Below are 22,278 nucleotides of genomic sequence, written 5' to 3'. Positions count from 1 at the left end.
ACACCAAAGTGTGCAGCAGCCGTTCAGTGTATTTTCCTTAGTTACGTGGGCATGGAACAACATTTTGCTCCTTTTGCATTTCCAATGTCTCATGTACAGTATATCAATGAAAACTAACATAGTTGACAAATTCATTCATCAAACTAATTTTGCCCTAGATTATGCACAACACCATGAGGAAATATTGGATTTTGATCTTGTAGTAGGATCTTTAGCGAGAAAAGGTCAGAGCATCTGATTTTAAAAGTATTATCATTTGAACATTTAGTGATAATTGTTGAGATCTGCAGTTGATAGTTTCTTCCTCGAAATGATGTCTATTTAGATCTCATTGAAGCTGACCCAAGTAACCTGGTCCTTGGCGTCAGCATAAATAACCTGGTGAAAATCTACAAGAAAGGAGCCGTGAGGGCTGTCGACCACCTCAACCTGAAGTTCTATGAGGGGCAAATCACCTCATTTCTGGGTCACAATGGAGCAGGAAAAACTACCACCATGTAGGAGCAGTTTCAGTTTTGCAACCTTTTACCAATGTTTGACTCTGATTTAAAGCTGCATCAGAAAGTGCCCCCTTTTTAATCCCTCCCTCCTGATATAATGCCCAAATGCTTAAGTTTGTATTTACTTGCTATGTGTTACAGTTAGTTTCATATCACAGATTGTTTTTTGAAGAATTGATTTCATTTTTATTACATAATCTGCACTGACAACTGTGTGTGTGTGCGTGTGTGTGTGTGTGTGTGTGTGTGTGTGCGTGTGTGTGTGTGCGTGTGTGTGTGTGTGTGTGTGTGTGTGTGTGTGTGTGTGTGTGTGTGTGTGTGTGTGTGTGTGTGTGTGCATGTGTCAGATCTGTTATGACTGGTATGGTCCCGCCCACCTCGGGGACGGTCTACATCAACGGAATGGACGTCTGCTACCACTTGAACATCATCCGAAAGACCCTGGGCATTTGTCCACAAGACAATGTCCTGTTTGACTTGTAAGGATTGTCTTGTTGGATTGCTGCACTCGCAAATCCCAAAAGTAGAATAAAATGGTCATGCACAATCTAAGAACCAATAAATGAGTTCATTCCATGATGAGAACCAAAATCTGAGACTAACTTGCACGGATGGGAAACCGCAAGCACAATAATAAACTTATAACTACTTCACTGACATAGTCAATGAAATCTAATCCATCTAAAAGATTGAGTTTTAACGACAATAATAATATTACTTTTCATTTAAAAGCGCTTTTAATAGGACTGAAAAACACTCCAACAGGAATTAAGAGATACGGGATAAAAACGTAGACTTCAAAGCAAAATATACACAAGTTGTAAAACAAATTTCAAGAAAAGACAAATAAAGCGAGAAATGAGAAACAAAGATTAAAGGACGTTTAAAAAGTTGCAGAATGGGTTAGTTTTGAGGAATGAATGACGTGAAGGGAGGCCAGTACATTTGTGGATGTATTGAAGATAGTTGCAGTGGGTCGAGCGCCACTTGCCTTCCTCCGCTCAGGCTTGCTCGTTCTCTCTCGCCGCCCCTCCCCTGCTCTCGCCATTCGTTGTTGTTTGCTAGTGATCTCTTGAGCACTGTAAGTTTTAGCTTCACTAATTACATTGGCCCCGGAGTGTAAATGCCTTATGCAGTAGATCTTAGGTACCGCAATTGTATATTTTGCAGAAATAATCAGAAGCCTGGGTGCTCAATAGCATGAGAAATAACGCTTAACTATTTCTAATATGCATCTTAATAATAATAATAAAAATACATTTTATATATAAGCGCCTTGAAAGACACCCAGGGACACAATAAAACACAATACGGGTTGAGCAGCGGCAGCCAAACACGCCAGCGTTCACTCAAACCGGAAGTCAGAAAGAAACCACAATGGAGGGAGAGGGGGAGAAAAAAAAACACGCTTGAACTATCCTCATTTTGAGGATAATTGGAGTTAGGCAAAAAAACTCCTGCACAAGCATATGACAGATACAAGAGGTCACAAGACATGAACAACGAAGGCGGTGATACAAGGGAGTGTATGTGTGAGTGATTGTCTGGTTGTGTGTGCGTGTGATTCTGCAGCTGGTACATCAAGGTCTTCTCATGGAGACAGTCCTGGCTTATCAGTCTATGGCTGAGAAGGAGGGGGGTGATGGTAGGCCATGAACAAAACCCTCTTGAGTCATTCGACATTTTTTTCTGAATACAGTATTTTGAAAAAAAAAAAGAAAAACACGATCCAGTGAAGCCGCGATAAATGAAAGACAATATAGCGAGGGATCACTGTCTCTCATAAGAAAATAACTGGGGGAAAGACGTACAAATAGTGAGAATATAATCGGATGAAATTACACAAAACAATAAAACAAAAATCTTCTTTCCTCTGTGTCTTTTTGCTCCAGTTTAACAGTGGGGGAGCATCTTTGGTTTTATGGATGTCTGAGGGGCAGGCCGAAAGACGAAGTGAGGTTGGAATGTGATTCTTGGCTTCAAGAGGTTGGACTTCTTTGTAAACGCCACGAACTTGTTAAAAACCTCTCTGGTGAGCTCTTACATTTGTAGTATGATAACCGTGATGGGAGAAAAATATTCCCTTGCTTCAGAATTTTGACTAAATAGGGAGTTTTTAATCACGTACTGTATGTCTGTCAGCTAATTGCTGCTTTAATGAATGGCTTTTTTTACTGTTGTATTTGTTTTATTTGTTTGGGTTTTTTGGGGGGTAAATTGCAACATACCCTTTAATCTCCTTTCTGCTGTCCCCAGGTGGTATGAAGAGGAAACTGTTGGTGATACTTGCTTTCGTTGGAGGCTCCAAGGTGGTTGTTTTGGATGAGCCTACAGCAGGAGTGGACCCATTCTCCCGTCGGTCCATTTGGGACTTGTTGCTGAAATATCGCGAGGGTGAACTCAGATTGTCGGTTTGAGGGGCATTCTATTATTCGTTTACTTTCGGAGATGGCCTAAAGTTCAATTATGTCAACACTTTCTATTGATTTTGTAGAGGTCAAGTTCCATTAGTGTCACCATGATACTATCAATGCATTTTTTTGTCTTTCAGGCCGAACTATAATCCTCTCTACGCACTACATGGACGAGGCAGAACTGCTTAGTGATCGTATTGCCATCATCTCGCAGGGAAAGCTGTGCTGCTGTGGCTCACCGCTTTTTCTTAAATCTAAACTGGGAACTGGCTACACCCTGACTGTGGTCAAAAAGGTATCAACACAATTTCCCTACCTAGCATCCTTCCACCTCTTTGTTTATTTATTTGTTTTTATTTTACTATTTAAAAATGTAACTACACGCTGTTCTGATCCGAAATGGGTGAAGTAAGAGCCACTTACCTAAAAATACAACCAGTGGGGGTGGGGTGATTCATGAAAATCATTTTCGCCAATACCAGGAAAACTGGAAAAACTGAAATGGTTGAAAAAACAGTATACACCAGGGGTGCCCAATACGTCGATCGCAATCAACCGCGATCTTGCGGTCTGGTCCCAAGTCAATCGTGAGTTGAAGGGGGGAATGGGAAAAAAAATGTGTGTGTGTGTTATTGATATGAGACATTTTTTGTGTGAGTGGACACTGCACCCTAAGCATCCTGTCAGTTTCACATTAACAATAATAAAATACAATTATAAAATTAAAATTGTCTAAAATAAAAACGCAGGTCACCTTTAACTGACAGTGACTCAGGACGTGCATCACCGGAAGTTGTTAGTGGTCAGTTGTCTGCATTTGGAGCTTGCGATCAGAGCTTTTGATCAAGCTGACAAAATTATCTTCCACGAAATATACCTCAGCGCAGTTCATTGTGGTTTCAAAGCGCTGAGAAGTTTCTCCAAAGACAAAATCATGCCATTCATTCCTCAACTCTTAAGGCGTTGCCATGTGACACCAAAGTGTGCAGCAGCCGTTCAGTGTATTTTCCTTAGTTACGTGAGCATGGAACAACATTTTGCTTAAATATTTAAACTCTAATATATATATATATATATATATATATATATATATATATATATATATATAATATATATATATATATATATATATATATATATATATATATATATATATATATATATATATATAAATTTTGGGGGGGATGGGACTGCACCCTTTGATGATCAGGATCGTTCGCTCTTCGGTTAGCCATCCTGGGTGAGTCCCATCCCTCAGCAGCTGGTTCATTTGTGCTGCTAGCGCTCATGGAGTGCTTTGAGTTTCTTTAGCCAGTAGGTGTGGACCATGTCCAGGCCTGGTGCTGTCCAGTTCTTCATATCTGAGACTCTTTCCTGTATGTCTGCCACTGTTATGGTAACTGGGTTCTGTTCAGGGAGGTTGCTGTGCTCCTCTCTCAGGGTCACCAGCCATTGTGCACTGCTGTTATGTGCAACCTCCTTCTCCCATATGCCTTTCCAGTATCTTTCAGTTTCCAGTCTTGGTGGGTCAGCTCTGTTGTTAGGACCCTGCCACTGAGCGTACACTTTCGCAGGTTGTGTTGCGAACAGCCAGTTTATTCGTCTGGCCTCATTCTCTTTCGTGTACCGCTTTAGGCGGCTGGACAAGGCTTGGAGCCTTTGTTTGGCAGTTTCGAGTGCTTCAGGTATGGTCATTTGGATGTACCTCTCGGGTATCGGCCTTTTCATTACACCTCTCTGGGCCTCCGTCAATTGACTCACATCTTTCCGAGCCGCCTTGATCTTAGCCTCCAACCGTCTTTTCCATGGTGGGTAACGTATCTCATGGCTTCCATGGTTGCACTTATAGCCAAGCATCTCAAGGATCACTGATGCTGAAGCGTATATCAGCTCATTGGTTTCCGTGATCGTTACGGTAGGGATCGCCCTCAGTGCTGCATTCACACTTTCCATGAGACTTTCAGGTGGTACTTCACATAGCCGTTGTAATCGGTTTCTAGGTTGCCCAGCTTTCATTCTTGCCATGATCTTAGCTTTCAGGTCAGTTGTTGCCTCGCTCAGCATTTCATTCATTGGGGCTGGCCTCCCAATCTCATCATCTGCATTCATTGGGGCTTGCCTCCCAATCTCTGGTATGACCTCCTCCTCTGATCTGGCATCCTGGGGCCCTTCTCCATGGAACCTGCGTTGTACCTCATCAATCTCAAGTTGTGACAGCAGTTGCCGTTTGTGGATGTTGGAACACTGAGCTACTAGTTGTTTCGTGGTCAACTGTGACTGTGGGTTTCGAAGTAACCATTTAGCCCACATTCTCTGCATGTAACCCCTCTGACTAGGGTTGCTTGAGTGGTAGCATTACAACAGAGCCATGTTATCGCATCTCGCCCATCTCCGCTTTGTTCCAGTAGCCCATTTTTCATCAATGTGCATACGTCACATTTTAATATATATATATATATATATATATATATATATATATATATATATATATATATATATATTTTTTTTTTTAAATCCTCGTCTCACCCCCCTCAGGTGGTGTCCGTCCCTCATTCAGCTCGGGTCCTCTACCAGAGGCCAGGAAGCTTGAGGGTTCTGCGCAGTATCCTTGCTGTTCCCAGCACTGCACATTTCTGGACTGAGATGTCCGATGTTGTTCCCGGGATCTGTTGCAACCACTCATCTAGTTTGGGGGTCACTGCCCCGAGTGCTCCGACCACCACAGGCACGACTGTCACCTTTACCTTCTAGGCTCTCTCCAACTCCTCTCTGAGCCCTTGGTATTTCTCGAGTTTCTCGTGTTCCTTCTTTCTGATGTTTCCATCACTTGGGACCGCTACATCCACTACAACGGCGTTCCTCTGCCCTTTATCTATGATCACGATATCTGGTTGGTTCGCAATTACCATCTTGTCAGTCTGGATCTGGAAGTCCCACAGGATCTTCGCTTGGTCATTCTCCACCACCTTCGGAGGTGTTTCCCATTTTGACTTTGGGGTTTCCAGTCCATACTCTGCACAGATGTTTCGGTAGACTATGCCAGCCACCTGGTTATGGAGTTCCATGTAGGCTTTCCCTGCCAGCATCTTACACCCTGCAGTTATGTGTTGGATTGTCTCATGTGCCTCTTTGCACAACCTACACCTTGGGTCTTGTCTGGTGTGGTACCAGCCTCTATGGCTCTGGTGCTCAGGACCTGCTCCAGAGCAGCCAGGATGGTTCCTCTGTGCTGTTTAGGTCAGCCCTCTCTAGCCACTGATAGGACTCTTGAGATCAGCCACTTCAGTTATGGTCCAGTGGTACATCCCGTGTAGGGGCTTGTCCTCCCATGATGGTCCGTCTTTTAGCATCTCATCCTCTGTTCCCCATTGTCTGAGACATTCTCTGAGTACGTCATCTGTTGGAGCCTTCTCCTTGATGTATTCATAAAGCTAGGATGTTTCATCCTGGACAGTGGCTCTCACGCTCACTACTCCCCGGCCTCCTTCCTTTTGGCTTGTGTACCATCTCAGGGTGCTGGATTTGAGTAGTTTTGTAGTACCATTTTGTAGTACAAGAAGAGTGACTACGTCAGTGACTTTTTAAGGAGTTAATGGCTAGAGAGAAGAAGATGTTTAAGTGTCTACTGGATTTGGTGCGCATGGATCTGTAGCGTCTGCCTGAGGGGAGTGGCTGGAAAAGGTGGTGGGCAGGGTGCGCGGGATCCAGGAGGATTTTCCCTGCCCTTGTCTTGATTCTTGCAGTGTGCAAGTCCTCAAGAGTGGGTAGGGCAGTGCCAACGATTTTCTCCACCGTCCTAACTGTCCATTGAAGTCGGAATTGTGTGTGTGGCGGCCCCAAACCAAACCGTGATGGAAGAACACAGGATTGATTTGATGACTGCCGTGTAGAACTGTCGAAGCACCTCCTTTGGCAGGCCATGCTTCCTCAACAGCCTCAGGAAGTACATCCGCTGCCGGGCCCTTTTCAGGATGGAGATGCTGTTGACTTGCCACTTCATGTCCTGGGAGACTGTGATTCCCAGGAACTTGAAGGTCTCGACAGTTGACACAGGGCCGTTGGATAGTGTGAGGGGCAACTGTGGAGAAGAATGTTTCCTGAAGTCCACGATCATCTCTACAGTCTTGAGCGTGTTCAGCCCGAGGTTGTGTGGGCTGCACCAGAGCTCCAGCTGCTTCACTTGTTGGCGGTACGAAGACTCGTCGCCGTCTTTGATGAGACCGATGACCGTGGTGTCGTCTGCGAACTTCATGAGTTTGACAGCTGGATCTGTTGAGATGTAATCGTTTGTGTAGAGAGAGAAGAGCAGTGGAGAGAGGACACATCCATGTGGGGCTCCAGTGCTTGTGGTGCGTATTGATGATGTTGTTGCTCCCAGTCTCACCTGTTGTGTCCGTTCCGTCAGGAAGCTGAGGATCCACTGGCAGATCGTAGGGGACACACGAGGTGGAGAAGTTTGGGGGTGAGGAGTTCCGGTATGATGGTGTTGAACGGAGAGCTGAAATCCACAAACAGAATCCTTGCGATCGAGGTGCTCGAGGATGTAGTGCAGACCTATGTTGACTGCGTCTTCCACAGACCTGTTTGCCCGGTAGTCAAACTGGAGAGGGTCCAGCAGGGGTCCAGTGACGTTCTTTAGGTGGTTCAGCACAAGGCGTTCAAAGGACTTCATGACCACAGACGTCAGGGCGACAGGCCTATAGTTGTTCAGTTCCGATGTTGCCGATTTCTTGGGAACTGGGATGATTGTAGACTGTTTGAAGCAGGATGGGACCTCACACAGCTCCAGGGATCTGTTGAGGATTTGTGTGAAGACCGGAGCCAGCTGGTCAGCGCAGACTTTCAGGCAAGACGGGGACACTTTGTCGGGCCCCGGAGCTTTCTTGATCTTTTGCTGCTTGAAGAGCCGTCTCACATCCTGTTCGTGGATCTGTAGTGGAGAAAAAGGGGGGGGGGGGGTAGGTAGAGTGGTTTCTGGTAGAGGTGGTGTGTGTGGGAAATGGGGGTGTCCTTTTCAAATCGGCAGAAAAACATGTTTAGTTTATTAGCAAGACACTTATTGTTCACTGTTTGGGGGGATGGCATTCTATAGTTAGTGATTGCTTTCAGGCCATTCCATACAGATGCAGAGTCGTTAGCAGAGAACTGGTTTTTCAGCCTCTCTGCATAGCTTCTCTTAGCGATGTTAATTTCCTTTGTCAATTGGTTTCGGGCGTGTTTGTACAGTGCCCGATCTCCACTTCTAAATGTGGCCTCTTTCTCTTTCCTGAGTCGCCTGAGTTTGGGAGTAAACCATGGCTTGTTATTGTTGAAGGAGCGTAAGGACTTCGTTGGTTCACACATGTCCTCACAGAAACTGATGTATGATGTTACAGTGTCTGTGTATTCATCCAATGTGCCCGTTGAAGTTTCAAAGACGCCCCAATCAGTGCAGTCTAAGCATTCTTGTAGAGCTAGCGCTGCTTCATCTGTCCATTTTTTCACAGTCTTAACAACCGGTTTAACACATTTGCGTTTCTGTCTGTATGTAGGTATTAAGTGGATTAAATTGTGGTCAGAAAGACCCAATGCTGCACGGGCGAACGATCGGTATGCATTTTTGATTGTTGTATAGCAGTGGTCTAAAATGTTGCCTTCTCTGGTGAAACAGTCGATGTGCTGCTTATATCTGGGAAGTTCACGGTTAAGATGTGCTCTATTAAAATCGCCCAAAATGATCAGGGGTGACTCTGGGTATTTTAGTTCGAGTTTGTTTACTTGTTCGGCTAGCGTTTGTATCGCCGTGTTAGCGTTAGCTTGTGGCGCAATGTAAACACCGATTAGTAAAAAGTAGGTGAACTCACATGGTGAGTAGAATGGCTTGCAGATTAAAGACAGCGACTCCAGGTCCGGGCTGCAGTGTGCGTCGAGTTTCATGACATCAGTGCACCATTCTTCGTTGATATAGAAGCAAATTCCACCACCTTTCGATTTCCCTGATAGCTCCGTGTGCGATCGGCTCGGAGAAGGCGGAAGCCGGGTAGATGTAGCGCGGAATCCGGGTGGCGGTCACTGAGCCAGGTTTCAGTGAAGCAGAGCGCAGCAGAACATGCAAAGGTTTTGTTGGTCTTTGTGAGGAGAAGAAGTTCATCCATCTTGTTTGGCAGAGATCGTAGCAAGATGGATCGATGAGAGCGGGGTTCGAAATCCGTGCTGCCGGAGCTTGACGAGCACGCCGCCTCGCTTCCCCCTCCTCCGGCGGCGTTACCATGCTCCGTACAGCGCAGCCGCTCCGCTCGCGATTAGCTCCGAAAAACCTTGTGGATTTTCGTGTGCTGGTGAAAAGAGACCGAGCGTAGACTCCCCAATGCGCAGCAACTTTTCCCTCGTGTAAGTAAACCGCTCAGGGTCGCCAAAAACAAACGAAAATGACAAAAACAGGGATAATACTAGGGAGCGTGTGACCGAGGCTGCCATACCTGTCGGCGCCTGATGACGTATATAACCCCTCTTACGAGGGCTGCTTGACTAGGAGCATTCCAACAGATCATCTTGCCCATCTCCTCTTTGTTTTAGTAGCCCATTTTTCATCAAGGTGCTCTTGTTCCCCAGCACCTGATGGAGACCTTGTTTCGCCGAGTGACGTCTGAGCTGGCATGTCATTCGTTTAATTGTCTCTCATCATGGTATGAGGCAGGGACATGCGGTCAGGGGAGGCAGGTGAGGCAGAGCCTCACTTCTGAATGCGCATTGCATTGCGCAATAATCACAAACTGGGTTGATACATGCAACTCATAAATATAATGTTTAGCCAATAGAATAAGCGACCCTTTGTGTTTTATTTATATATTTGTAAATGTAACACTAAAGGAGTCAGTGCCACACCAACCATGAACCTCACCGCACGCCACTGGTATGAGGTAGGAATTAGTGTGAAGGACCCACACTGGATGATGTTATGTGCTCAAGCGGGAACCGAAACCCAGTTTTCCGTACACCAAACCGGTGCCTTACTAACTGAGCGATCCAGTCGCTTATATATATACACTGTATGTATTATATTATATCCGAGCTGCAAAACGATTAAAATATTTAATCATGATTAAAAATGCAATTGTCATAATTAACTAATAATAATTCATAATTAATAATTAATCGGGATTATTCACATATTTTTTAATCATTTTTAAATTTACTTGAATATTTTTTCATCATATTTTTTTCCCGTTTTAATGCTCTCATCACTATAGAATCATGGATCAGTTTTCTATGGACAAAATGCAAATATTTACTGAAACAATTTCGATTTTCAATTTTACATGGGAGGCGTCCCGGTAGTCCAGTGATTAGCACGCCCACTTCACAGTGCAGAGGTACCGGGTTCAATTCCAGCTCCGGCCTGCCTGTGTGGAGTTTGCATGTTCTCCCCGGGCCTGCGTGGGTTTTCTCCGGGCACTCCGGTTTCCTCCCACATTTCAAAAGCATGCATGGCAGGCTATTTGAACCCTCTAAATTATCCCTAGGTGTGAATGTGAGCGTGGATGGTTGTTCATCTGTGTTTGCCCTGCGATTGGCTGGCAACTGGTTCAGGGTGTCCCCCGCCTGAGACGGCTGGGATAGGCTCCGCACCCTCCGCGACCCTAGTGAGGATCAAGCGGTTCGGAAAATGGACGGAGGGATTTTACAGGGACCTTTTTCACCTGGAACCCCTTCAAGTTCACGAAGGATTTGCTGGGGCAGAAGCGGAGTGGCAATCTGGTCTCCTCGCAGGAAATCATAAACCAACATCTGAAGCAGACGTACAGCGACCCCGCAAGAGAGCAGGAGCTAGGAGAATGCAACATCCTCATAGACCCCCCTGAACCTGAAGAGCAGTTCGACATGTCGGAGCTGCAGCTAAAGGAAGTCAGGGAGGTCGTCCGCAAGGGCGAGCTCTGCTCCAGGACCGAGTGGCACTTCATACAAAGTGTACAAGAACTGTCCCAAACTCCTGCTGCGTCTGTGGACAATCCTGCGAGTCTTCTGGAGAAGGGGAAGGATCCCTGAACAATGGAGAATGGCTGAAGGGGTATGGATCCCGAAGGAGGAAAACTCCACTCAGCTAGACCAGTTCCGCATCATCTCCCTGCTGTGTGTTGAGGCAAAGGTTTTCTTCAGTGCTGTTTCCAAGCGGCTGTGTACCTACCTGGCAAAGAACTCCTACATCGATACATCTGTCCAGAAAGGTGGCATCTCAGGAATTTCAGGATGTTTGGAACATACCGGTGTGGTCACACAGCTTATTCGGGAGGCCAGAGAGAACAAAGGTAACCTATCAGTGCTGTGGCTTGACCTGGCAAATGCATTCGGCTCCATTCCACACAAGCTCGTCCAGCTCACTCTGACAAAGCATCATGTACCCAGAAGATGCAGAGATCTCATCGCTGATTATTACAGCAATTTCAGGATGAGGGTCTCTACAGGAGCAATGACATCCAGTTGGCACAAGGTGGAGATCGGCATCATCACAGGGTGTACTATCTCTGTGACACTGTTCTCGCTAGCCATGAACATGCTCACAAAATCTGCTGAGCCAGAGTACAGAGGGCCCCGCACGAACTCCGGACAACGGCAACCACCCATCAGGGCATTCATGGATGACCTCACAGTCACGACAGAATCAGTCCCAGGCTGCCGGTGGATTCTGAAGGGTCTTGAAAAGCTGGTGGCGTGGGCCCGGGTGCGTTTCAAACCCGCCAAATCAAGATCTATGGTGCTAAGGAAAGGGAAGGTGGAAAACAAGTTCCGGTTCACCATCTCAGGCACAGCCATTCCATCAATCTCAGAGAAGCCGGTCAAGAGCCTAGGGAAGGTTTTCGACTGCTCTTTGAGAGACACAAAATCTATCCAGTCGACATGCACGGAGTTGGATGGCTGGCTGAAATCAGTGGACAAGTCAGGCCTACCGGGGAAGTTTAAAGCCTGGGTATACCAGCACGGCATTCTTCCCAGGATCCTGTGGCCCCTCCTGGTCTACTCCGTCCCCATCTCGACAGTTGAGACCTTAGAGAGGAAGGTCAGCAGCCACCTCCGGAGATGGCTAGGACTTCCAAAGAGCCTGAGCAGCATCGCTCTCTACGGAAACAGCAACAAACTGCAACTGCCCTTCAAATCCTTGGAGGAGGAATTTAAGGTCACCAGAGCCAGAGAAGTGGTTCAATACAGGGACTCAAGAGATCCGAAGGTGGCTAAGGCTGGGATCCAAGTGAGGACTGGCAGGAAATGGAGGGCAGAGGAAGCGGTTGAAGGGGCAGATGCAAGGCTCCGGCACAGGTGCTTGACTGGAGTGGTCACACGAGGTCGAGCTGGGCTAGGATCCTTTCCATCTCCCCAGCTGAACACCAAGGGGAAGGAGGGGCGTCGTCTTGTCCAGGACGAGGTGAGAGCAGCAGTGGAGGACACAAGAACCTGCAAGGCTGTGGGAATGAAACAACAGGGTGCTTGGACAAGATGGGAGAACGCAGTTGAGAGGAAAGTGACCTGGGCAGAGCTTTGGAAAGCAGAGCCTCAACGCATTAAATTCCTCATCCAGGCAGTTTATGATGTGCTCCCAAGCCCGTCAAATCTGCACACATGGGGCATAGCAGAGACACCGGCATGCCCACTGTGCTCCAAGCGAGGAACCCTGGAACACATCCTCAGTGGCTGCACAAGGGCACTTGGAGGTGGACGGTACAGGTGGAGGCATGATCAAGTCCTTAAGACTATCGCGGAAGCCATTACCGCAGGGCTGGCATGGGCTAAACAGTTCCGCCCCTCCAATAAAACCATCGCCTTTGTCAGAGCTGGGGACAAGCCTACCGCGGCCAGCAGAACATCATCTGCAGGCATCCTGACATCTGCAAGAGACTGGCAGTTGCTGGTGGATCTTGAAAAAAAGCTGAAGTTCCCCAGCCATATTGCAGTTACCACCCTACGACCTGACATTGTCCTCGTATCGGAGTCCACCAAACAAGCAGTGCTGCTGGAGCTGACAGTGCCGTGGGAAGATCGCTTGGAAGAAGCCTTTGAGAGGAAGCTCTCCAAGTACGCAGGACTGGTCAGCGACTGCCAGCTGGCTGGTTGGAGAGCAAGGTGTTTCCCTGTGGAGGTTGGTTGCAGAGGATTTGCAGCCCGTTCCTTGGCCAGAGCCTACTGTAGTTTAGGCATCGATGGAGAGAGGAAAAGGAGAGCCATCCGCAATACCACCGAAGCGGCAGAAAGAGCCTCAAGATGGCTGTGGCTCAAAAGAGGAGATCCATGGAGTCATGGTAGCTAGCTAGCTGTCTGGACACAAGCCGGGACTTGATCAACCCCGGCTGGGTCACCTGGAGGAGGGCGTCTGATAGTTGAAAGACCCGAAACGTCCAGTGAATCCAGGAACATCACTGATGATGTGTCCAGACTAGGCATCAGTAGATGTATGTACACAGTCACCTGGAGCAGTTATTCACACAATCTCTCACACAATATTATTGTCCATCAACAACAGTGAAAAAATATTTTGTCACACAACAGCTCCTTTCATAGCTCTTTTGAGGGAATCAAAAAGAGCAATATAAAATTATAAAGTGTACATCTAAGGTAAACTCATACACAGCCTACAGTAGATTTAAGTCATAGTTGCATACTTCGTTTTTCTCAAGTTTACTTTGAACACATGAGTCAGGCTATGTTGTTTCTGTTGGTCCTTCTTGCGCGGAAGTCTCTCTGTGGTTTTGTGTCGACATCATTTCGGATGATTAGACTTGATTCAAGGCACAACACTGAAGACGTTTTATTTTCAGTTTGCTCACTACCACTGCACCGCTGAGCTCTTGACGTGCCTCAGCACGCCGTCACTGTCAGACAAACACAGAGAAGCTCCGCCCCCTTTATTTATATGGACACGGAACACAGTAATTCCACACAAAATAGTTCCAAACAAGTAACAATCGCGTCAGTGGCATACATCGTACTCAACAGACAACCTCTTTATTCACCAGAGGCTCATCAACGTAGTCTCATATTTCTCTCCCGAAACAGTGTCTGCTGCCGCTTGGTGTACCTTAGCCTTCTCCGCTACGTACAATTTCTGTAGATAGCATTTCATGGAGGCTCTCGTTGGCAATTCGTAGTGGAGTCGTTAGATGCAATACGAATGATTTCAGCTTGAGTCTATGGACAATGTTGACAGGCTTGCATGCAGTCGCCATACATTGAGCTACGGCTGCAGCAAATGTGTTTTTCATCATGTTATCCATTTTCTTCGCTTTGAAATGATCCATAGCTGTCTGTCTTAGACAAGGGGGTGGAGTACTCACATCAACTGGGTGTTTGGCCATTGACTGGCATTTCAGACTCGACAGGGTATGATGATAGCTCAGTTTACGAGCAAAACATAGAGGTAACTGTGGTCTTGTGAGTGGAACCATCTGGCAAATTTTTAAAAGTAAACTTCCTCTTTAGAAACTCTTTAAGTATCCGTTTTCGATGTCTCACGCTGCCATGGCTGGCAAAACAGATATGGACGTGGACCTGTGCAGCGTGCTGGTTGTTTTGTTTCAGTTTTTTTTATAGAGCAACGTAACATCCACTGTGACATGTTGCCGCATTAATCTTGCGATAAAAAAATAGAATCACGTGAAAATTGATTGAAAATAATGCAGATAACGCACTAAACTGACAGCAGTAATATATATACAGTGATTCCTTGCTATTTCGCAGTTCGTTTGTCGTGGCTTTAGTGCATCATGGATTTTTTCAAACATTCATTAAAAAAAAAGATATGCCTGTATTAGTATACAGCATTAAGACATGTTAATTACTTTAAAATTTACTTCTACATGCAAGTATACCATTAGATTTGGCTTTATAAATATTATGTACATGTACCTATATGGAGGGGTGGGGGCGCTACTTTGTGGATTTTCATTTATCGCGGGTGGTTTTGGTCCCCATTAGCTGCGATGAACGAGGGATTACTATATATATATATATCTAGTTGGAAAGACATCGGTTTGACGCACGGGAGACGGGGCAAAATGGGAACATAACACCATCCAGTCTGGGTCCTTGGGCAAGATCCTTCACGCGAATGCCTACCTCATACATGATGAGAGACAATAAAACTAATTACATGCCGGTTCAGACGTCGCCCGGTGATAGAGAAATCTATGAACAAAATTCTATCATGTTTAAAGTTTCGGTTAATTTGGGCATGTCTGGACATGCTCAGCGCAGAGGTGTCGGCTGTTTGGGCGGAGGACCTTTTCTTGAGTAATCACGTCAAAGCAAGGGGGGCGAAGGCTAGATTCAATCACAGAGTGGGAATAAAAAAATTGGGAACAAAGAGTTGTTCAATACCAAAAGAGAGTTTGGGAACAGCTGACGCGCCCAAGTGGACATTTGTCATCAGCAAAGTCTGTGACTTGTGTATTCGGGTAGATCAGATCACTACCGAGGGGTCGGACCGGGGGGCGCGGTATGCAAATCTCCGGGACAGTGTCTTTCTTGTATTTTGCAATAAAAGTTCGAACCGGCGGAGAGGGAGCCGAGTGTGTATCATCGGAGCAATTAACCGTTGTTCGCTCTCAGAGATCCGCTCTCGCCGATCCGCTCTCGCCAATATTGAAGACAATTTTCCTGTGTGCCGAGTCATTTCTTTAACTTTGTCCGAGAAAATCTCTGACACCCGGCCAAACAAAGTCTGCGTCAGGTGCTGGGGAACCAGAGCACCTTGATGAAAAATGGGCGACTGGAACAACCTCCACAGCACAGCATCCTCGCTGAACAGAACCCAGTTACCATAACAGTGGCAGACATACAGGAAAGAGTCTCAGATAGGAAGAACTGGACAGCACCAGCCCCGGAGCAGGCCCTGAGCACCAGAGCCATTGAGGCCCAGATATACCACACCAGACAAGACCCAAGGTGTAGGTTGTGCAAAGAGGCACCTGAGACGATACAACACATAACTGCAGGGTGTAAGATGCTGGCAGGGAAAGCCTTCATGGAACGCCATAACCAGGTGGCCAGCATAGTCTACCAAAACATCTGTGCGGAGTATGGACTGGAAACCCCAAGGTCAAAATGGCAAACACCTCCAAAGGTGGTGGAGAATGACAGAGCGAAGATCCTCTGGGACTTCCAGATCCAGACTGACAAGATGGTAATGGCGAACAAACCAGATATCGTGATCATAGAAAAAGAGCAGAGGAAAACTCTTGTAGTGGATGTAGCAGTCCCAAGTGATGGAAACATCAGAAAGAAGGAACACGAGAAACTCGAGAAATGCCAAGTGCTCAGAGAGGAGCTGGAGAGAGCCCGCAAGGTAAAGGTGACAGTCGTGCCTGTGGTGGTCGGAGCACTTGGGGCAGTGACCCCCAAACTAGATGAGTGGTTGCAATAGATCCCGGGAACAACATGGGACATCTCAGTCCAGAAATGTGCAGTGCTGGGAACAGCAAGGATACTGCGCAGAACCCTCAAGCTTCCTGGCCTCTGGTAGAGGACCCGAGCTGAATGAGGGACGGACACCACCCGAGGGGGAGTGAGACGAGGAATTTTTATATATATAAATATATATAAAATGTATTTTTTGTGGTCTTCTCATTCCAAGTTTGTCCATCCATCAGTGGATAGATCATGGATCATGGTTCGGAAAATGCTTAACCACTTTATCCTCATTGTTGCAGTGGGTGCTGGAACCTATCCCAACTGTCTTCAAGCAGGAGGCGGTTGCCTAACCTGAACGGTCGCCAGCCTGTTGCAGATTCCAAGTTTGTTTCATGTACAATTCACTGACCTCGACCACTGGGAGAAACATTTTAAAAATGATAGAGGTGTGCGGTCGGGTCAGTTGCGGGAGGTTCGACGCTTGAAAAGTAGATCTTTGGTCAAAAAAGTTTGGCCACCCCCGGTATACACAAAATGTCCATAATTGAGTACTACTCAGTTCCGTTTCTGGAGGTGTTTTCAACAGTTATCTCCAAACATGTATTTGAACAACAAATCTGTGATTCACTTTGCAGGGTCTTGAAGCTAACTACTGAAAATAATAACGTACCTGAAAATCGTTTTTGAGTAGCTCCCAATGTTTCACGATCTTAAAGCAGTGTAAATGTCATTTGTTTCAGGACAGCGATTCATCAGGCGATAGAGACGCACCCAGGCAGGGTCATAGTCTGGATATTGTGGCCAATAGCTCACGTGAGTGTTCTTCGTGAATCCAACCTGCTGGACGTGGTTAACAAGTAAATTTTGAATGATAGTTCAGGCACAGTGTGAGTATGATCTTAACTGGCCTCCACTTACACTGTAGCCATGGAAGCGCTGCTGGCTCTGGCACAGTGTCACTTTCCTAGTGCCAGCCTTGTGATGGAGTCCTTGCGTGAGGCAGTGATCAGTATACCCCAGGAGGCCTCCATGAACAACCGCCTAGCTGACTTCCTTTCTGAACTGGATCAGAATCTGAGCCAGATTGGAATTATCACCTATGGATTGTCTGACACTAAACTAGAGGATGTAAGCAAAGATTTGCCCTTATGAAAACACATTTGCTGGCTATCATTGATATTTGAAACCCAACAGCTGTTACAATCACATGTATTCAAAATACAGTGCACTCCGCTTAATAGAACACCGGTTAATAGAGTAATCCGCTTAATAGAACAAAAGGCTCTGGAACGGATTTGCCTAATGCAATTTCCTATAAAGATACTCCGCTTAGTAGAACAGATCTCCACTTAATAGAACAGGCCGTAAGCAATGAACATTGTAAACTAGTGGTTTTCGAAGTGTAGCTATCGCGATACTGTACCACTATCGCGAGAAAACGCGGTAGTTCTAGCCGTATACAGTAACAGGTAGCACGCGTCACTCCACACATAGACACACGCACGTCACAATGGCTTCAACTTCATTCAAGAGACGAGGGCTATCACCTGCGGATAAGAAGGACATACTCAGACGATACGATGCATTGCCGGATTCTCATAAGGTACGCCCGCGGTTTCCAGGACTTCCCTCTTATCCAGCGCATTGAGAGGGAAGTCAACCGCAAAATTACGGACTCCTGTTTCCAGACAAAAGTAACAAAATTTTTCTCGTGATTTGAGATGTTTGACTGAAGTTGATTAAAGTTGTTGTTTTGTTGTTTGATTAAAGATATGGACGTCCACAGTCGAAATATCTCTTCTAACTCGTCAGCAGGGGTTTTTCTGCGTGCATAACTTGGTCGTCGACGTGTCTGAAGGTGTACCTAATAAAGTGTCTCCGGTTAATAGAAACCCCGCTTAGTAGAACAGAAGCGCTTCGGCCCAATGGTGTTCTATTAAGCGGAGTGCACTGTAATAAAAGAAAAAGTTCCATCCATACATGTTCTGACATAGAGTTGAACTATTTTTCATCTACGTTTATTTCAACACAATCGGCTTCAAAAGTTGATTTTTTTACCAAATTCAAATATAATTTAAACATGTGAAAATGTGTCATATCTTGTCCAGATCTTTTTACGAGTCGTGGAGGAAACTGAGTTGGAATCAGAGCTGCATGCTGATCCTCCTCATCAATCAACAGAGCAGAATGATGGTGAGAGCAGGATAGGGGATGTTTGTGCATGCGTGCATGCGTGCATGCGTGCGTGCGTGCGTGTGTGTGTGTGCGCGTGTGTGTGTATGTGTGTGCATGTGCGTAAGCAGTCAATGTCATGTTTGGTTATATTTACCAATACAAGTCATTCAACCCAGATGACAAACTTGAAGTTGCCTTATTCATGTACTTATGAGTGCAGTTATGGTATAGGCCAGGGGTCTTTTCTTTTTTTGGACACTATTTCAATAGCTTTAGAAAATATTCTTTCACAAGGCACAGATGAAGCTGGGTTGCAGAGAAATGCGAGTGCCAGTTTATATAAATTTGTGTAGGTATGGCCCAGTTTCATGGCTCTCCTTGAAGGCTCAAAAATACCTCAACATAGACGAGGTGTTATTGTTGTATAAGTTCCCTTGCACACAACAGACACTTCACCTGTGAAATAACAATAGACACAAGAACAAGCGAAAAACTGCATTATCACATTTATATTAATGCAGTTTTTCTTCCTTACCTTATTGGAAGCAATCAAATTAAAATGTTCCCATATAGGGGAGGATCAGCTTTTTCGCACAGGTTCCATCACAAACAACGGACAAGGCTCGAAAATAGATTGGAAAGAAAACTAGTTGCACTGTTGTGCACAGGTGTAACAAGTACAGAAGCCCGAAATCCACAAAATGTGAGATAGCAGGCGATCGCCATTGCATTTTGCAACCTATTTATACCGTAGTCTGTACTCTGTTTGCAATGCGTGCCAAACGTCGGACCACTCACAAAGCGTATACGTGATTCAGACAGCCGCCGAGGCTTCACACGTCATCATTTCCGGGTCTTGCCGAAATGACGAATGCCTTGATACAAGCTGCGTGGAAACTCCCCTCCCATTACTCGACACAAGCTTCGGAGCCTCGGTCCATTTCGTCCCATCACTAGCTTACGTGAGTTGGGTTCTTTCGTTTTGTTTGACATCAACTTCTTCCTTGCCTTTTGTGCAAGCGCTTTTGGTTTTTTTTAAGATATCCTTTATTTGTCCCGCAATAGGGAAATTTACACTCAGAGTTCAGAAAGGAAACCACTAGGTTGGGAGAGGGAAAAAAAAACATGCTCGAACTATCCTCTTCTGAGGATGATTTCAGTCCAGGATAAAAAAAAGACCCTTGTACATAAATAAGCATATGACAGTTACAACAAGTCACACAACATAACATGTAATGAGGGGGCAGATGAATGGGAAGGGGGAGGGGTGACCGCGACGCGGCCCGTCACGTCGCGGGGGAAAAGAATAGGAACGATGAAGACGGTGATGATAAGGATGTGTTTGCGCGTGTGATTGTCTGGTTGTGTATGCGTGAATAGGTCGCAGCTGCTTCGTGAAGGTCTGCTCATGAAGACAGTCCTGGCTTATCAGTCCATGGCCGAGAAGGAGGGGGGTGATGGTGGGGGCACGAGCTTCCACGCATACCTTCCATCCAGGGGAAAGGGTTCCAAATAGCCTTGTTTGTTTTGGAGGGACGGCCGCCAACAATTTCAGGTGGCCTTGAGTCCTTGAGGCTGTATCCCTTCACTGGCGCCGATCAGCCAAATCCTGAATTCCTTTTCGAAGCGAGAATTCCACTTCCCTGTTGTTGTCCATCGTATGGAGACGCTCCAGAACAGCAATTGCGGTTGAGCTCAGTCACCGCTTGAGTCTGAGTGTTGGACATTTGCGCTAGACCATCGAGAACGACCGTCAGCTTCTTCACTTCCAATAAAGCCGCTCCCGTCGGTTGGATTTTGCGATAGAACAGGAAACTGCTAACACGAAACTGCAGCATACCAGCTATCAGAAGGCCAATAATCTAGATGTCTTCCTCCTCCTCAACGGACAGTATTGACGGGCACACCATTCTCCCCTTCCTCCATGGATCTAGGGTGTACCCGGCAGCAAATATCTCGAGGGGCAAGCAGGCTCCCCTCTGCCTGCTCTTCTCGTCGAGAAAAATGTTGTCGATTGCATCAAGAGGCCAGCCAACCAATTCCGTGTTTTTTTTAGGATGAAAAATATGGTCTAGGCTAGGAAAAGACAACACAAGGACAGCACATAGACTGAGTGGCGAGCAAGGGGGTGGGGGGGGGGGGTGGGTTACAGGAGCCTTCGTCGAGAGCCAAGCAGAAAATTTCTTTTTCCTGGTTCTTGTTTGACCAGCGCTTTATGTTTCTACTTTGTCGGTGCGTATTTTTTTTTTGTATTAAACATTTTTGTTGCTAGTTTTTGCCTGGAGTCTACTATATTGAGAATCCCAAACTTTCTTCGTTTTGTTCGAAGCGTGACAGTCGCAGCCTACGACGCAAATCTTCGTTGCCGAAATGTTGACATTTAATATTTATCTTGTGCAGAGCGTGCCTGTAAGTGATGTATCGTTGCGCAAAAGTGTAATGAAATTAAAGCGATTCAATTCAATTCAATTCAATATTCCACACATTTTTACAGCATTGGAAATGTTAATGTATGTGTCATGTTTGTCCACTTAGAGAAACTATATTAAAACTAAAAAAACATATCTTTTTCCATGTTCAAACATTTTTGAAAAAGCTCCAGGGAAATTATTGTCCAAGAAATCAATAACCAACATGGGGGAGACAGAACGGGAAACGCGGCGGGTCACTGTTAAGTGCCCTGATATCCTCGATGTGAAAGGAAAACAGTTGGGAAGAAGAGGAGCCGGGGGAAAAAAAAAAACAACAGACTCCAACCATTCTTCTTGAATGGAAGAGCCAGAGAAAAAAAACACATCACATGTAGCATACATTAGAAAATACGTTGAACAATTCTCGAGACTTAACATGGAATGAACAGGATTGGGGAGGGAGGAAATTGGGAGAGCGTCACAATCTGTGAAACGAGTTGTAGACATTAGGTGCACTCAAGTCTCCAGTTGTGACGGGGGAGGGAGCGGAGTGAATAAGGATCCAACAAAGACTTTTGAATTTGCACCTGCAGCTGCAAGGCCAAAACCTGATCGGTCACAGGCTCAGGGAGGAGTTATGGAAAGAAGGAGATAGGAATACTCGCATCCGTGTGGTTTTTTTTCCATCCCGGGGAAAGTCCAGATAATTGTTTTGAGAACATGCCGTCAACAATTTCAGACAGCCTTGAATGTCTTTTAGCATGTGACGTTGAGCGATATAAATTTGCTGAGTACTTAAATCAATCAATCAATTTTCATTGGTGTGAATGTTTGCAAAACACTTAATTACAACATGCGTTACATTCACTCAAAAAATCATGTGAAATGTAAGAATTTTCAACAGGTACATGTATCCACATCGACATGAGATTGAATTAAATCTAATCGAATGGGAAAAAAATGTTATCGAAGTGAACTCTCATGAATTGACATCGACACCCAACCCTGCGAAATGCAGCACCAATATACAGTACCTCCGATGGACTTTACTTTGCCCAGTGGTGCTGTGAGTCATCAATTCATCCACGAGGTTCGGTGCAGTTCGGGGAAAATAAATAAGCACCAAACAACCGAGTGGTAAGTGTGTCAACCTCACAGTGGAGGGGTCGTGGGTTTGATTCCAGTCCTGTGTGGAGTTTGCATGTTCTCCCCGTGCCTGAGTGGGTTCTCTCCGTGTACCCCCGGTTTCCTCCCACACTCCCAAAACGTGCCATTGCGATGGGGTGGCAACCGGTTCAGGGTGTTCCCTGCCTACTAGACGACTGGAAAATATCTATCTATCCATCTATCCATCCATCCATCCATCCATCCATCTTTATCCACACACACTGTATATAGAACAAT

General features: G+C 45.9%; 1 protein-coding gene across 1 annotated transcript in view; it reads left to right on the top strand.

The window, feature by feature from the left end:
• The window catches only part of LOC127593454 (phospholipid-transporting ATPase ABCA1-like), a 139,214-nt gene that overhangs the window by 84,265 nt on the left and 32,671 nt on the right, over nucleotides 1-22,278 (top strand). The window contains exons 10-18 of the mRNA XM_052054912.1: nucleotides 159-224; nucleotides 326-497; nucleotides 848-979; nucleotides 2,393-2,532; nucleotides 2,757-2,894; nucleotides 3,052-3,209; nucleotides 17,029-17,101; nucleotides 17,214-17,416; nucleotides 18,397-18,481. Coding sequence (XP_051910872.1) covers nucleotides 159-224; nucleotides 326-497; nucleotides 848-979; nucleotides 2,393-2,532; nucleotides 2,757-2,894; nucleotides 3,052-3,209; nucleotides 17,029-17,101; nucleotides 17,214-17,416; nucleotides 18,397-18,481 — 1,167 coding nt within the window. The remainder of the gene's footprint in view (nucleotides 1-158; nucleotides 225-325; nucleotides 498-847; nucleotides 980-2,392; nucleotides 2,533-2,756; nucleotides 2,895-3,051; nucleotides 3,210-17,028; nucleotides 17,102-17,213; nucleotides 17,417-18,396; nucleotides 18,482-22,278) is intronic.

This window comes from Hippocampus zosterae, chromosome 20, assembly GCF_025434085.1.
Source record: "Hippocampus zosterae strain Florida chromosome 20, ASM2543408v3, whole genome shotgun sequence".
Classification (NCBI taxonomy): domain Eukaryota; kingdom Metazoa; phylum Chordata; class Actinopteri; order Syngnathiformes; family Syngnathidae; genus Hippocampus; species Hippocampus zosterae.
The sequence above is the reverse complement of the archived record's forward strand: the minus strand, read 5'-3'. Positions and strand labels throughout refer to the sequence as shown.